Source organism: Venturia canescens, chromosome 1 (genome assembly GCF_019457755.1).
Source record: "Venturia canescens isolate UGA chromosome 1, ASM1945775v1, whole genome shotgun sequence".
NCBI classification, from domain to species: domain Eukaryota; kingdom Metazoa; phylum Arthropoda; class Insecta; order Hymenoptera; family Ichneumonidae; genus Venturia; species Venturia canescens.
In genome coordinates, this window is record NC_057421.1 from 9,618,459 (window position 1) to 9,632,659 (window position 14,201).

Below are 14,201 nucleotides of genomic sequence, written 5' to 3' on the forward strand. Positions count from 1 at the left end.
ATAAACTCGCCAAACTGAACTGTCAGCCTGTTCTCAACTACACAAAAAAAATGTATTGACAGATCAATGACACCCGATTTAATTCAAAGCACAATCGAAGTTTTCTTTATACGAAAAGAGCAGACGGCATCAAATTTCGAAAAACTCCTTCGTCTACTCGCACTTGAAGCACAACTTCGAAACTTGGAATCTGAGATTTGTGAAGTTCATTTAACAATCAAAAATGGAAGGTGAACCAATCAGTTTCGCACTAATCCTTCGAAATTTTCGATAAAAACATTCACAGCATCGGAAATGTTGATAATTCAATAGCTCTTTTCTAACATTGGGTTGAAAGTAATAGCCGGCTCTGTTCATGTAAATTAGTTTTGAGTATTGATTTATCGTGAAATATCGTACGAGCACAGCAGACGAATATAACCTAAAATACTGTGAAAGTCGCTGTCGACAATAAATTGAGAAAAATAGGGCATCTTTGTAATCACCATCGATCAAGTTGAAAGGGAATGGAGGGTAAAAGGTACGTTTCAGTCGATAATAAACGTTCGACGAAAAAAATAAGCTTATATTGGTCGTTGCCATAGTAATATTCGCTCGGTGCCGGCTAAGGGGGTAACTAAGTTTTTTATAACGAGATAGTAACGAGCGATGAGTTAAGAGGCAAGGGTGGGGCGGTGATGGGGTTAGTAGAGGACGAGTTGCAATTATCGCAAAACTTATTAAACTTCCTGTTTGTAATGTGGGTATGTCGAGACGGTACGTGTGCATATATAGTCTCGTGGCGCGCGGCATGCATGCCCCCTAGAACCAACCGCCACCGCTAAGTATAATAATAATATAATAATATCGATACACGCGACTGAAACTCGAAAATACGTTTTATCGCTATATACATCCACAGTGCGGAAAATCTCATCTCACAAATATCGGCGTTTTTGGAGTTCGATGACACTGCTGTAGGCATTGTAGTGCTGTAGTGTGCACAAGTACCATTTTTTTCTTTGTTGCGTAACGTCCATATTGACAAAGTATGTTGTTGTTTTTTTATCTTTAGACTTTGAATACATCGTGAAGAGACAAGACCAACAAAAAATATGCTTCGGCTCGGTATGTCCTCGGGATACCAGTTCCAAAAGTGGCATGAATTCCTTCATGCGTTATTACGCTCGAGAAGAGTTTCCAAACGTTGGACCCGGGAAATATAATGTTTCTGAATCTTTTAAGGCTATCAAAGAGAAGGTAAAAAAAGAGTTCATGAGTGTGTTCATATATTTACATGGTAAAAACTTCGTTGGCACTTTGGTTTCAATCTCTTTTTTTCCCCGATTCAAAATTTCATTTATTAACGCCATGTTTCATAGAGTTTTTCGTCTTGACAAAATTTGAATAAACAAATTGGAAAACGAAGTGCTCGTACTTGAAAAAATATCGGAATTTGAGATTTTTATTTCAATACTAAATCGAAAAATTTCTTCGTTTAACAAATGAAAACATTTGTTTTGAATTATTGCTCTCTTACTTTTTTTATAACTTGAATTATAAATTCCAATGAAATCGCGTTCTCGAGTCTTCGGAATCTCTTCGACCTTTTATCTGCTACCATAAAAATCGATTTGCCGTCGCGACAGGAAATGAACTGTCCTTTTTAACTATATAGACATATATTGAAAACTGAAACAGGACAACACATTGACTCAGAAAAGGGGGATACATGAATATTTCATAATTTTAGCCACGTGCCGAGAGCCTGAGTAAAAAGGGCTACAGTGGGCTTGCAAGGTTCGGATCTCACGTTTCTCATACCGAAGATTATCCAGCCCCAGGCGATTATACGATTAGGACGTTATCTCCGAAGGTTAAAAGCCTTAAATATCCATTCGCATCGACTGCCAAACGAAAAACGGTATCGATGAATAAAAATCCAGGGTATGAAATTTAAGTGAATGGTAAAAAATGACAAAACTATTTATTTACGTTATCGAGATAATCGAAGTTTTTTTATTCGTTATCGTTTCTTCGATTCACGTGTTCGAAAACGTTCCCAGTATCGTGAAAAATAGTGATTTTATGGAAACTTTGTTTTCGTTTCACAGGGTTTAGAAAATCAAATTTTCGTTTTCGAATTGGGATCGTTTTTGTTCTCGTTCCACAGTCACAAGAATCGAGTCTAATTTTTTATTTTTTAATACTGAAGTCCAGGAATGTACAAAAATATCGATCCGGTGAAGCGTCGAATTCTTTACGAACATAGTTTCGGCGGCAAGATGAGAATGAAACTGGGCGTTCAAATAAAATGTACTAAACGCAACAACGACGTTTGCGAACTCTGCGGTAAGAAACCAACGGGTGACTACTGGCATTTGAATAATCAAGTCTTCCTATGTCGTCCTTGCATGGTCGAAGAACGACGCAAACTCTCCAAACACACGAAGCTTGAACTACAAGAATTCCGTGTAAGATATAGTCATTGAATTATTAAATTTTTCAATATTTAAAAATATTTTTTTTCATCATAAAATTTGGATAAATGTAAATTACCGTAATTTTCTGATGGATTTTCCGATTGAAATGAAAAATTGAGTTTTCACACAATTACTCAATCCGTTTGGTTACAGAAACTCCGCGATTGCTCAGAAATCCATCTGCACGATGGTACAGATGCAAAAATATGGTTGATGCATCCTGGCGAGATCGAAAAGTGGACACGACAAGAAGCTTATCTTTGTGCGTATTTCAAAGATTAATGAGAAGAGCAAAGATAAAGCGATACGAAAAATCTCAAAGTGCTCAATATGAAACTCAGCGACTTAGACAAATATCTGCAAAGGGAATATTACGTTGGAGGAAAACTTCGAACTTCCATAAGTTAAAACGAAAAAGTGACGAACCCAAAGAAATTTTTCACCCGGAATTCGTCACAGCTCAGAATAGCGACAATGTTAAATTTCGAATTTGCCTATCTCTGTATCCAAATGGATATTGGAGCCTAAAGAACGAAAATAATATTCGCGCCATCGGGAAATGTGTTCATCGTTTATTCCTGTAACTCTGTTGAGTATTAATAGTTTATTAACGTTGAAAGAGTCTCAATAAAATTTCCATCGTTGAATCGAACTGTTGAAGACGTTTTTTTTCTTATTCTCAGTTTCAACGATATATTTTAGATCATTGTCGCCGAGGAACGTTATTCCAAACAATTTAATCAATTACTACTTTAATAATATCTATTTACAGAATGATCGTAGAAAAATATTTGACCTATTGTTACATTATTCAGTTAATACTTGGAACAATATAACTGTTTATTCAAGCGTGTAGAAATCAATCGATCATTTCGTCAAACAGTTGATAAATTATTTATTAATGATGCTAATTATTCTCTGCTGTAGACGGTATTTCAATTACGTATACTTTTTAATTCAGTCATTTGAGAGTAACCGAACACTCGGAATCATCGAGTATTTCAATTATTGTTTCAACTGTCAGTTCAAGCTTTTACGTACGAACATCGAGGTTCAATTTTTTTTGCCTATTTCTTCTCACTCTTTCATAGAGCATGCAAATATTTAAACTGGTAGAGAAAAATGATTGAGGGTTTTTCGGAAAGAATTTGCGAGAAGAAATACCCGTCGACATTCCGTGAAAAAGCGTTAACAAAAAGTTACTAAAAAAGTGTTTCATCACTCGTGAACTTAGAATTGTTTGGAATTAATCTAAGATTTCTCGCAGGATTGTTTGAAATTTACAGAAAAAAAAAACATCGAAAACTCGTTAATTCGAGGGAAACGACGCGAAATTTCACTTTTGGATACGAGCGAAGTTCGCCATACTGAGAAATATTTTCTTAAGTTTTTCTCTCGAACGGGCATATCGTAAGTTCGTACGAAGGAACTTCTAGGGAGAAAATTCAGGAATGTCCATACGGAAAAACGCTTGCAAGGTACGAACTCGCTGTCATTTTTTTTTTTTTTTTACATTGTTCCATGTAATTCAGCTCGTTGACGAAGACTCCTGGGAATCAATTTGTTTTTTACTCATAACAGACGTGCCCGATTCCTCTACCGGATTACCGCCGTCCGGAGCTTGTCTCGAAACACCGGAAACCGAAGTTTCCGTAGAATTCAACGAGCTGTTGTCATCGTTTTCCGTTGCATTCTGAAAATCATTATCCAACGAAATGGTCGTCGTCGAATCAACGCTATTGCTCGCCATAAGATCATCGTTGCATGGTTTGTGAATAACCGTGACGTCGATGTTACCATCGATGTTTTCAGAAATTCCTGAAGGAGTTATACGGAAAATTTCATTGTTTTCGGAAGTGCCTGTCACGCTGGCAGCACATCTCGATGCGCTCTCAGTTTCCATGAGATTTCGCAATCTGCTGAGACCACTGTTGATCGTAGAATTGAAATTGTCTGTGTATCTTGAATCCAGGCGCACAATATCTTCGATTTCGGGTGTAGTTGAGTCGTTTGAAGAGTTTTGCAAATTAATCTCGGTTCCTCCGTTCGAGGCTGTGCGAACGTCTGGGATCACGTGTTGATAAAGCAAAGGATTGAGAATACTTTGAAGATCCATATGACGAACGTTCGTGGTCATTAAATGGGTGGATAAATCGTCGCATTCAAGAGTATCGTTGCCCTCGTCAGCAGCCAATTCTTCTCTTACAGCGGTCGAAACTTTGTGTTTCATCGATTGTGTTTTGATCGACGTTTGCCCATCATTCGTCGAATCGTGCCTCTCGTTCGAGATCAAATTTCCTCGAGTTTCCGTCGAATTATTAGACATTTGGGTCAACGGTATTTCACGAGCGTAATTCGTCTCCGTCTGAGTTGGTACGGTCCTGACGTTCACCTCGCGATTGCACTTTGTTTCGTTCGAAAAATTGTTGTTATCCCTTCGAAGACTCGTTATGAGATCCATGATATTGCGCTTCATCGGTTGATTTGTAGTGGGTGGTGGCGGTACAGCAGTCAATTGGGTTTTTAATTTGTCCAACAAATAATTTATGTGCATTCTGGTTCCACGGGTCGGATGATCCTCGCTACCGTCGGTCGATCCATTATGCGGTTCAAAGTTTCTTGACAATTCGCTCGATCCTCGAAAATCCAGAGACTCTGAATCGCCGCTTCGATAATTTCTCACGTTCAAAACATCCGTTCTATTCAGTGCGTTCGGTGCTCGATTTGGGCAATGACCGTTGCTCAAATTTTCAATACCAGCGTACATGGTCGCTCGATCATAACCATTGATCGTGTGTTCCTCGACAGAATTTCGAGAACAAAAACGATTGTCGTCATTTTCGAAATAACGATTCCCGTTCGAAACATTTCGACACGATTGAACGTTCGAGCTCGTCGAATATCCGGTATCCGTGAAATTTGCATCGATGCTCGCACTGTTGCTATTACTCGTCACACGCGCCCTTTCGAAACCCTCTGGATTATGCGCTCGATTACCATTTGTCATCGTACCACGTTCCTCCATCAGACTTCGACTCTCAAACGGTTCTCTCGGTTGCTCCCAATTCTCCAAATCGCGAAGCACGTTCCTAGAATCCTCGGTATTCCCGTTATTCGCATCGTCATCTTCTGCCACTGGTGTGTCGAAATCATTCTCGAAATCGTCCTCGAACGCGGTATTCGTCACGTCGTGCAGCCTCGTTTGCAGCCGCTTTTTAATCTCGTCCAACTCTGTGAGCTTTTGTCTGTAAAGAAACCCAATAATATTGTTTTCACTGTGTGTTTCAATGAGCGCTAAATTATCAACGAAAATATAATGATATATTTGAACGAGATGCAAGGATTCGTGATACCCTTGAGTACTTTGTTTCAAGTGCTTACTTGAGCGATAGCGAAAGGAAAGACATCGACGCATCGCCGAGATTGAGGCCTATATCTAGCACCGGTTCGTGTTCTATTTGAGAGCGATTCGTCACGATTTCTTCATTACTGCTGCGTTCCGAATTTATAATTTCTCCGTTGTTAGGCAGATCTTCGGGATAAGGTGATGAGAAATTGGAATAATCGAAATCCGGAAGAATCGATCTTGCTGGATTCAATTGGCCCGTAGTTTTGCCAAACGTCGCGATATTGTCCAGCGGTGTTACACTCACCTTTAAATTTTTTGAAAAATTTCATATCAAGATTTGCACCGTAACGAAGGATCGGTTGAGATAAAATAAACAGTAATTACCTTTATTTGCCCATTGCATTTTCCCGTGAAGTCCATAACGTGAAACCATCCAGAAACGACGGGAAAACCAACAGTGAGAACAGACACGTCGATTGCAGAAAAACCTATTACTATGTCTCGTTCCAAATTGATTTCCATGCTTGTTTCTGGTTCCATCAAACGCCAGACTTTCAATATTAATCTCTTGTCCTCCTGCAGTGAAGAAAAGTATTTGTATTAATATCAATAATCCTGGAAATTTACGTAGATACAGCCAAACGTAATTTTTGCTATAAAATTGATCTAAGAAATTTCTCATACGACCATTCTACAATGATAGTTACTTTGCCTTTAAATAGAATCCTTAAAATGGCTTACGTTTTCCAGTAATTCGTTAGAAAGCCTTGTATCGCACCGCCAATCCCATTTCGGAGTACAACTAAACGGATAGAGATTGGTCACGACGTAACATCCGTACTGGGTCTCGTTACGATTTCGTGCTCTTTGAAAAGTCACATAAGTACAAGGTTCCACAGTATCATCGATTCTATCAACTTTTGGCAAATGCAGAGCACACTCGATCTCAACAACGACGCGAAACGATGAATTTTCGTAATCCGATCTCTCAGAATTCAAACATTCATTGATGACTGGATTGTGTAATCTTGTTGTGGAAATTCTCTCAGGAATTCCACGATTCAATAATGAATTTGGGTTTTCATTTTTACGTTCCGGTACGTTTGTCGCTGAATGCGTCGAGTGATATTCCTTAGAGATCGAGACGACATTCGTGTTAGCATAGCTCGTGCTGGGCGTTGGATTAACGGGATCATCAAATTCAGCACCAACTCCAACGCTTCGATAGATTTCTCGAGACGGAAGAAAACGACCCCTTTGACTATCGGCGTCGCTGGCGCTGTCACCTGAGAAACTGTTGTTGGTCGATGGGTTCAAATTGAGCGGTTCAATTTCGTGAGCTTTTGCACTCTCGTTTGAATTCCTCGTACGAAAATCTATTTCCGTTTGTGCGGCTTGATCGGTACTGGATTTTGGAGCATTCAGAGCTTGTGCCAGTCTATCGACGATAACATTCAAAACGTTGCTCTGTCGATTCTCGTTCGTAAGTTCTTCTCCGGTGCTATTTTGTTTAAAATACTTCACCGTCGTTATTTCCGTCTGGCAAGATATATTCTTGAGACTACGATCTTCAACGACCTCGTTGTTCGAGTGATAGTTTTCAAAATTATGATTAGCTCTCTCGTAAATCGTAGGGTTTTCTTGATTTTGAGTAAATTTTGTATTCGAGGGGTTGTTCGTTTGATTCGAGAATCCATCGACTGGCCCGCGATTGTCACAAGTCACGTTGAAATCCCGGAGACCTCGGGTCATTTCTAGCAGTACGATTTGATCGGGTGTTCCAAGGGCTACGAGAGCTTGAATTTGGCCGCAGGACCGACCAGTCACAGGATTAGTGATCGAAACCCATTCATCAACGCTTATTACTGGATACTTTGAGCTCAACAATTGTGGCAACACCTGAGGGTCGCTGTAAGCAAGGTACAGCCGATGTACCGATAGTTTCGATATCCCGAGAAGTTCGTCATTTCCATTTGCTTTGCGAGAATAAACTTCTATGACGATACAATTATTTCTCGTACGTTCGAGCAAATCTTGACTGTGCACGAGCGGTATTAGTTGGTGGAAATTATAAAGGGGGTTGTTCGTTTCAGTGCAAATACGACTGGCCGCTCTATCGTCGCGCCAGAAACCTCGGCAAACGAGGTACGTGTTGAAGGACGATAAATCTTTCCCCTGAGCCACGTAAATCAGACCGTGGAGCAAAACTTTATCATCGTGTTCGCGACGAGGATCTTCTCGCTCAACAATTCTTTCCTCCTCGTGTAGATCCCTTGGTTGACTCATTTCTGGCCTTCCTATTCTATCTGCGCTATTTGAGTTCCGGGAATTTTCTGGCTTGCTTCCCGACGTTGATGATGATTTAGCGTTCTCCTCCCTTGACTCACCACCTGTCGCTGTTCTGTATCTTGGAGTTTCCAGACTCGATTCAGAGGAAACCTGGAATAAATAATCGACTAGTCAGTCTGAGGTTTTTGGTCAATTTTATTGAAATTGGCAACGTTAAAAACAACGAGTTCGCTTTTACCCATTCATTAACTTTTTATGAAAATTATTCGTTTTGAAATGAAGAAGTCCAATTTGTTAATCAAATTACGCTGAGGTAAATTACGCTGGAGAACCCATCGTATGCTCCATGCAACATTCAATATCCGAGCTTAATAAATCAAAGTAGTTTAGCGACCGTAATAAATTGGAATTACGTCGGACATTAATGAACCGCCAATGAATTATGCCTTATATTAAAAGATTAAACGCCAATGATAAATTAACGAACCTCAAGTACGGGAATATTTTCCTTGGCCGACATGACTGCCTCGACGAATTGTTTTCCAAAGTGTATTTTATCGCATCCAAGTTCGACGGTTACTTTGAGTTCACCGATTTTAATTCCCTTATTAACAATAATGAGTCGTTGAGTCGAACTTAGAGAACGTGCTCGAGCTGCATCTGTGACGTAAATCGAGCCGATTCCCAGTTCGGTAGGAGTACGTTGATTCAAGTGGCGATGAAATATCTTGAATTTCAACGGTACATCCATGCGGAGATACGTTTTCGGTAGATCATAAACGGCCTCGTGATTGAAATATATGACTTGACCGACTTGTTTCCTCGAGCATAATTTAACGGGTTTACTCTGATTTATGATTTTCCGATTGAATTTCTTTGTATTACCAAAAGTCGAATCGTACTGAACAAAATAGGTGACTGACAGCGGTATTCCATCGCCTCGTGACAAACATGAAGAACGAACACGTCTGTAACCAGCAGGACTAAGAGTCAAAGATTCAACGGCGATTCTGAGACTGTCAACATAGTCAATGGGTAAAGTTTCGCGTGGACGTGGGCTAAGAACCTCCGGGACCGAGATACTGTCTGCAACTTTATTATCTTTAACCATTGGGATTTTATCCTCAGTATGTATCGGAGGATTTTTGTCTTCTCTGCAAGTTCGAATTGTCTCCGCAGCGAGATCGATGAGACTCGGTGTGGGCGACGTTGTTCTCAATGCATTCAATGCTTTTTTCTCCTCCCAATGTGACATTTTTTTACCAAGAAAGTATCCGTACAAATTGGCTTCATTGTTGGCTGATAAATCACTCTCAAAACTATCAGTTGAACTTTCACTCAATGCTAAAGGATTTTCGTCCCTAGACTCTTTTAGTATGGCTCCTCGTAACCTCTGAGCTCTGGCAACTACTTGAGCAACAAGTTTATCATTCACTCCGTTGATCGATTTGATTCCTGCATTCACTGGGTCCAAACGACGTTCTTTCAATATCGATCTGTACACATTCTCGTTTTGTTTGGCATTTTTTATTGCTACCGGAACATCATTTTCATAAGGGAATGCTGATTTTTTTGGTTCACGATTTGAACAACTCAGACTTTCAATAAGTGGAGAGTCTTTTGTTAGAATTTTCATTTCTGACTTTTTCATTGGACTCTTAGCATTTTTTTGTACGCTTGAGAACTTCATTGACACGTGAATATCGCCAATTCGGCTTCCATTGTCGTTTAAAATGGGAACATATTGGGAATGAGATTTCCCACAAAGCAAATTCGAGAGGTCGGCTACCTGAGCCGTTCCAATAACCTGATGATTCTTCTCAGATATCACAACTAGTTCCACCGTCTCACAATTTTTAAGGTATTCCTCAAACAGCTCCAGGTTTGTTCTAATCGCATAAATTTCACTGATGTCGCTCTCAATACGACGGTCGCCCTGTTTTATATCAGCAGGTCTGTGAACCAAGAAATAATATTTCTATTGTTATTCAAACAACACTCCATTATTTTCTATGTTTGGATGGGAAAATATGAAATCCAAGAAATCCTTACATTTCTGGAATGCAGTGAATTGTATTCTTCATTGACGTATCATAGTTTTTTTAACTCCCATGATAAAAATCAATCAGCCCTGATTTTAAATCTTCATCAACCAGTAACCGACATACAGTTTTGGACTCGAGTTTTATGAGTTGTAATTCATTCATAAAGAATCAAATCTCTGGCAATGAAAATGAACAAAGTGAACTAAGAAGATGAAACTCAATTTTCAAGAAAATTTTTGTGATGTTCAACAACACACAACTATGTTGCACAATGAATGTGAAAAGTATTTATTTTTCCTGTTCTATGTTTCATTTTATAAAATAAAATTATATCCCATTTCACTGTGATTTTAAATCACCAGTTTTTGCACATCTCTGATTATTAGGACCCTATATACAAACCTTATGGTAATGGAAAAGGATTTCTCAAAAATATATAGCTGTCACTATCTTTTGAAAATCTTATGGTCAAGACAAATTGCCCTTAGTTTCAAAGATATTCTGAGATACAACTATCTGGCAGCTAGTTTATTCCCTATCTGGCAAATTTTATCCCGGAATCCAAGAGTCAATGCCACTAACTGAGAGATGAAACATTGATCCTAAGTCAAAAAGCAAAACCAATTTTACTTCGGAACCAAATTAAAAATGGATGCGCACAACTGGTAGAATTCAAATTGTCAACAGTTTGAAATCAACTATTGTCTTTGATCAATGTCATAATTGAAATTTTTGTTACTGGAGGTAACAAACTCTCATATTATTTAGCTTCAGTGATTAACACCGCTTATGACTTCCTACAGAGGCGGCAGCAAGACGCGCATATACATATTATTATGATTATTTCCGGATTGAATTACCTGAGCTGAGCACTGTCCAGTTCACCCCACCAGGAAGCAAGAACCGTCACATCTCCGGGGCTCCGTCTTAACCAAACAATCTCATCGATGACAAGTCTCAAATAACCGTGAACTTTACCTTCAACGAGAGGCGGCAAAGATCTGGAATTTGCTTCGTCGTTTTTCGCCTCCATTGCGTCCTTTGTTATTCTTTAAGAATTGTAAACATGAATAATACCGAGAAAATCCACGGGGCTTTTGAACTTTAGCACAAAACGTTGAGTCGTCACTTTGCTGATCATTAAAATCAACGCAACGATAAATTTATTTAACTGTTTCACTGAAATATATACATTTCGTATCTTGCAATGTATTTCGATGCACCGCAGACAGAACGAAACGTCCAGCAGCCCTCCTAGTGTTTACACTAGTTTAAAATACACTATACGTCAACCTCCATGAACCTGGCCGACTTACTTTGGATTTCTGACTTAATTTTTATGTGAATCGTTTGTCAGGCTTTTGTCGGTGATTGTCAGTGACACTTGTCGAAAATAAGTTAATTAGACAAATCAAAAACAAAAATTCGTGTGAACGTTGACTGATTTTTAATTTTGAGCTATCGTGAATTTTCGAACGTCTAATCGGAGCTCAATCGTTGGTCTGTTTAGCGACAAATCCCGAGCTATAACCACAAACAAAAAGAAGAAAAAGAAGAAGTTTAACGACGAAAACATTTGTTGGAATTTCGATCGCTAATTTTATGAAATAAGAAAATTAGAATAGAAATTTTCAAAATGTTCTAATTCATTTTTCCCATATTCGAGAAATTATTTATTCATAAAATTTGTCATCCACAATTAATTATAAATGATCGCACTTCGATTGGGCCTCGCAAGTCGATGCGATGTCTGAAAATTGATAAAAAAAATTGATGAACTTTATACACATTTTTGTTTTTGATGTTCCTAATCAACTAATTTTTAACAAGCCTTAATTTCAATAGGGAAATGATCGACAAGAATTTGACAAGTGATTTTTGTTAAAAAAATTCATAAATCCTAAATTAGAGTCGGTAAAATTCACGTATGTTTACGTCGATATGAATAAAAAATGCTGGCGACATCTGGATGACAAACTATCGTACTGTTCGATATTTGTGGGCAAGTCAGTAGGTTAAGAAAGTCGTTACCGGCTGTGGTAATAACTTTTATAAACGTACTCTGAACGTACTCTTCCGTTGATCAATAAATAGTCTATATATGTACATGATTCGAGAGAAGAATCCGTTAATAAAACAAGTAAAGAGCAAGAATCAATAACTTGGCAGGTACATAATTTATCGGTTGAATTATACCCACCGTACCAGTGGTTATACGAGGAATTATAAATCAAGAATTCGATTTTCATGTAAATCTAATAATAGATCTGTTTTCTTATCGAACAGGATGATTTTTCGCACAAAAAATTTAAACAAAATATTAAAGAAGAAAACGGTTATTTACTTTTTCCAATAAATAATCAACGAGCATTTCATTCATAATAGTTTGAAATGGCAAAAACGGTCACTTTATCACGCGTGGTAGGACATCTAACCGATTGCACCAAGTACTTTCAACTGTTGAGAAATGGAAATTATCCACAGCCTAATCGCAACGTATCCCATTAGACTCTGCATCATGTTTCAATCTGGCGTTGAAAGAATGCCGGGTAACGCGAGACACAGAATTGCAGTGTATTTTTCCAACGAAATTTCAACTGAACCTAAGCATTCAAAGGGTCACACTTGAACCTTGCATAATAAATGTGTATTTGAGAAAAAAGACATTTATCGGCTTCCCGTAAATGCGCGAGCCAAGTATGTCATCTCGCCGTATTTTCAAGGTTATCTTTGAGTGGAAATCGAACGAATTTTGAATGTATACATCACTCGATGTGGCAACGTGACAAGTATATAAAACGTTTTCAGCTCTTGCATATATACACAGTCCATACAATTTACGTACATATAGATGTATCTTCCCGTAGTAACGCGTAGTAAAAAATTTCTCGTTTGGTGTATGTCGTCGACTCGAGGCCATGTCTCTGTATATATACATGGATAAATTATATATATATAGCAGCGTGGATTAAAACACTTATTCGTAGGCGCTATTCGAAAGGCTGGTTTGGCCAATTAAACATTCTGATTTTCTATGACAAAATATATCGACTGACCGTGCTTCCTAATATAGAAATAGGAAACTGGACGTTAAGACCGAGAATGAGGCAACGCAACTACACAATACACATATGTATGCTTGAAACACACGTGTGTATTTTCATACCTTCGATACAACTGCCCACTTCTCGATGGAGCTCATTTCAACTGATCCTTGTGTACACTACGACATATATAAATATAATGCTGATCGAACAACACAGTAACAAGAATATCGATGGATACCAAATATGCAAACAAATAGCAAGTACAAAAATATTTCGTGAGATCCTTTTGATTCTAATCGATCGACATAACCACAAAATGTGAACGTTTGTGATTGCGAACCAAAAAAAAGTCAAATAGTAAAAATGAAACGAAATTTGAGCGATTGTACAGGAAAATATTTATTTTTTAAAATACAGTATAAAAATAAATTAAATTTCACTCATTTTTCATAAACTTTTCGAAGAGATCCCTCATTACTGGCGAGGAATCATCGTCGTTGCGGGTTTCTGGATGAACGTAATAATCGAATGCTTAGATTTGGATTGAAAATAATAAAAGAAAAAACTGAACAGTTATCTGCGAGACTCGTAGGGTAAACCACCCGATTGCGACTTCAACTGTTAGACGGCCTATTCTTTGTACGAGTGGGAAGAGTGCGACGAAAGATATATTTTGAACTCGTCCCACTCACGCAGGACCGACTAGTTCTGGGGGCCGCCGCAATTGGGTGGTTTACCCTACATAGCAGTACGACATTCGCGGAAATGTTGAACACTTTTATTTACGCTGGTATTTTTACTTTTTATTCATACTGATATGTACATGTATTTGAGAGGAAAATATAACGAACGTACAGTAGTTAAGAGAGCGACGCAATAATTTATTGCGCGGTTATTTTGTTTCGTTGCCTATTTTATTTCAACGAATAGAGGACAAATCTCCACGACACCTTCTTCCTCGTTTTCTTCTCATTACGAATGATATGTTACCCCAACGGAGATAAACGAC

General features: G+C 38.4%; 2 protein-coding genes across 6 annotated transcripts; one reads left to right on the forward strand and one right to left on the reverse strand.

Moving 5' to 3' along the window:
* The first annotated feature begins 230 nt into the window (after window positions 1-230).
* On the forward strand, window positions 231-3,114 carry LOC122416796 (uncharacterized). Of its 4 annotated transcripts, XM_043429867.1 has the most exons (6): window positions 775-824; window positions 902-956; window positions 1,055-1,239; window positions 1,733-1,926; window positions 2,195-2,453; window positions 2,616-3,114. In XM_043429867.1, the coding sequence occupies exons 3-6, from the start codon at window positions 1,141-1,143 to the stop codon at window positions 2,742-2,744; spliced, it is 681 nt and encodes a 226-aa protein (XP_043285802.1). In that variant the 5' UTR covers window positions 775-824; window positions 902-956; window positions 1,055-1,140; the 3' UTR covers window positions 2,745-3,114. The 4 variants fall into 4 exon arrangements, with proteins under 4 accessions (XP_043285786.1, XP_043285779.1, XP_043285802.1 ...); XM_043429851.1 differs by lacking the exons at window positions 775-824; window positions 902-956 and adding an exon at window positions 231-520; XM_043429844.1 differs by lacking the exons at window positions 775-824; window positions 902-956 and adding an exon at window positions 731-756.
* Window positions 3,048-11,476, reverse strand: LOC122416616 (C2 domain-containing protein 3-like). Of its 2 annotated transcripts, none has more exons than XM_043429686.1 (6): window positions 11,006-11,476; window positions 8,588-10,055; window positions 6,553-8,250; window positions 6,196-6,387; window positions 5,844-6,115; window positions 3,048-5,707 (listed from the first exon to the last, which is right to left on the reverse strand). In XM_043429686.1, exons 1-6 carry the CDS (start codon window positions 11,176-11,178, stop codon window positions 3,991-3,993), a joined length of 5,520 nt encoding a protein of 1,839 aa, XP_043285621.1. In that variant the 5' UTR covers window positions 11,179-11,476; the 3' UTR covers window positions 3,048-3,990. The 2 variants fall into 2 exon arrangements, with proteins under 2 accessions (XP_043285621.1, XP_043285628.1); XM_043429693.1 differs by lacking the exon at window positions 11,006-11,476 and adding an exon at window positions 10,153-10,309.
* Window positions 11,477-14,201: the final 2,725 nt, after the last annotated feature.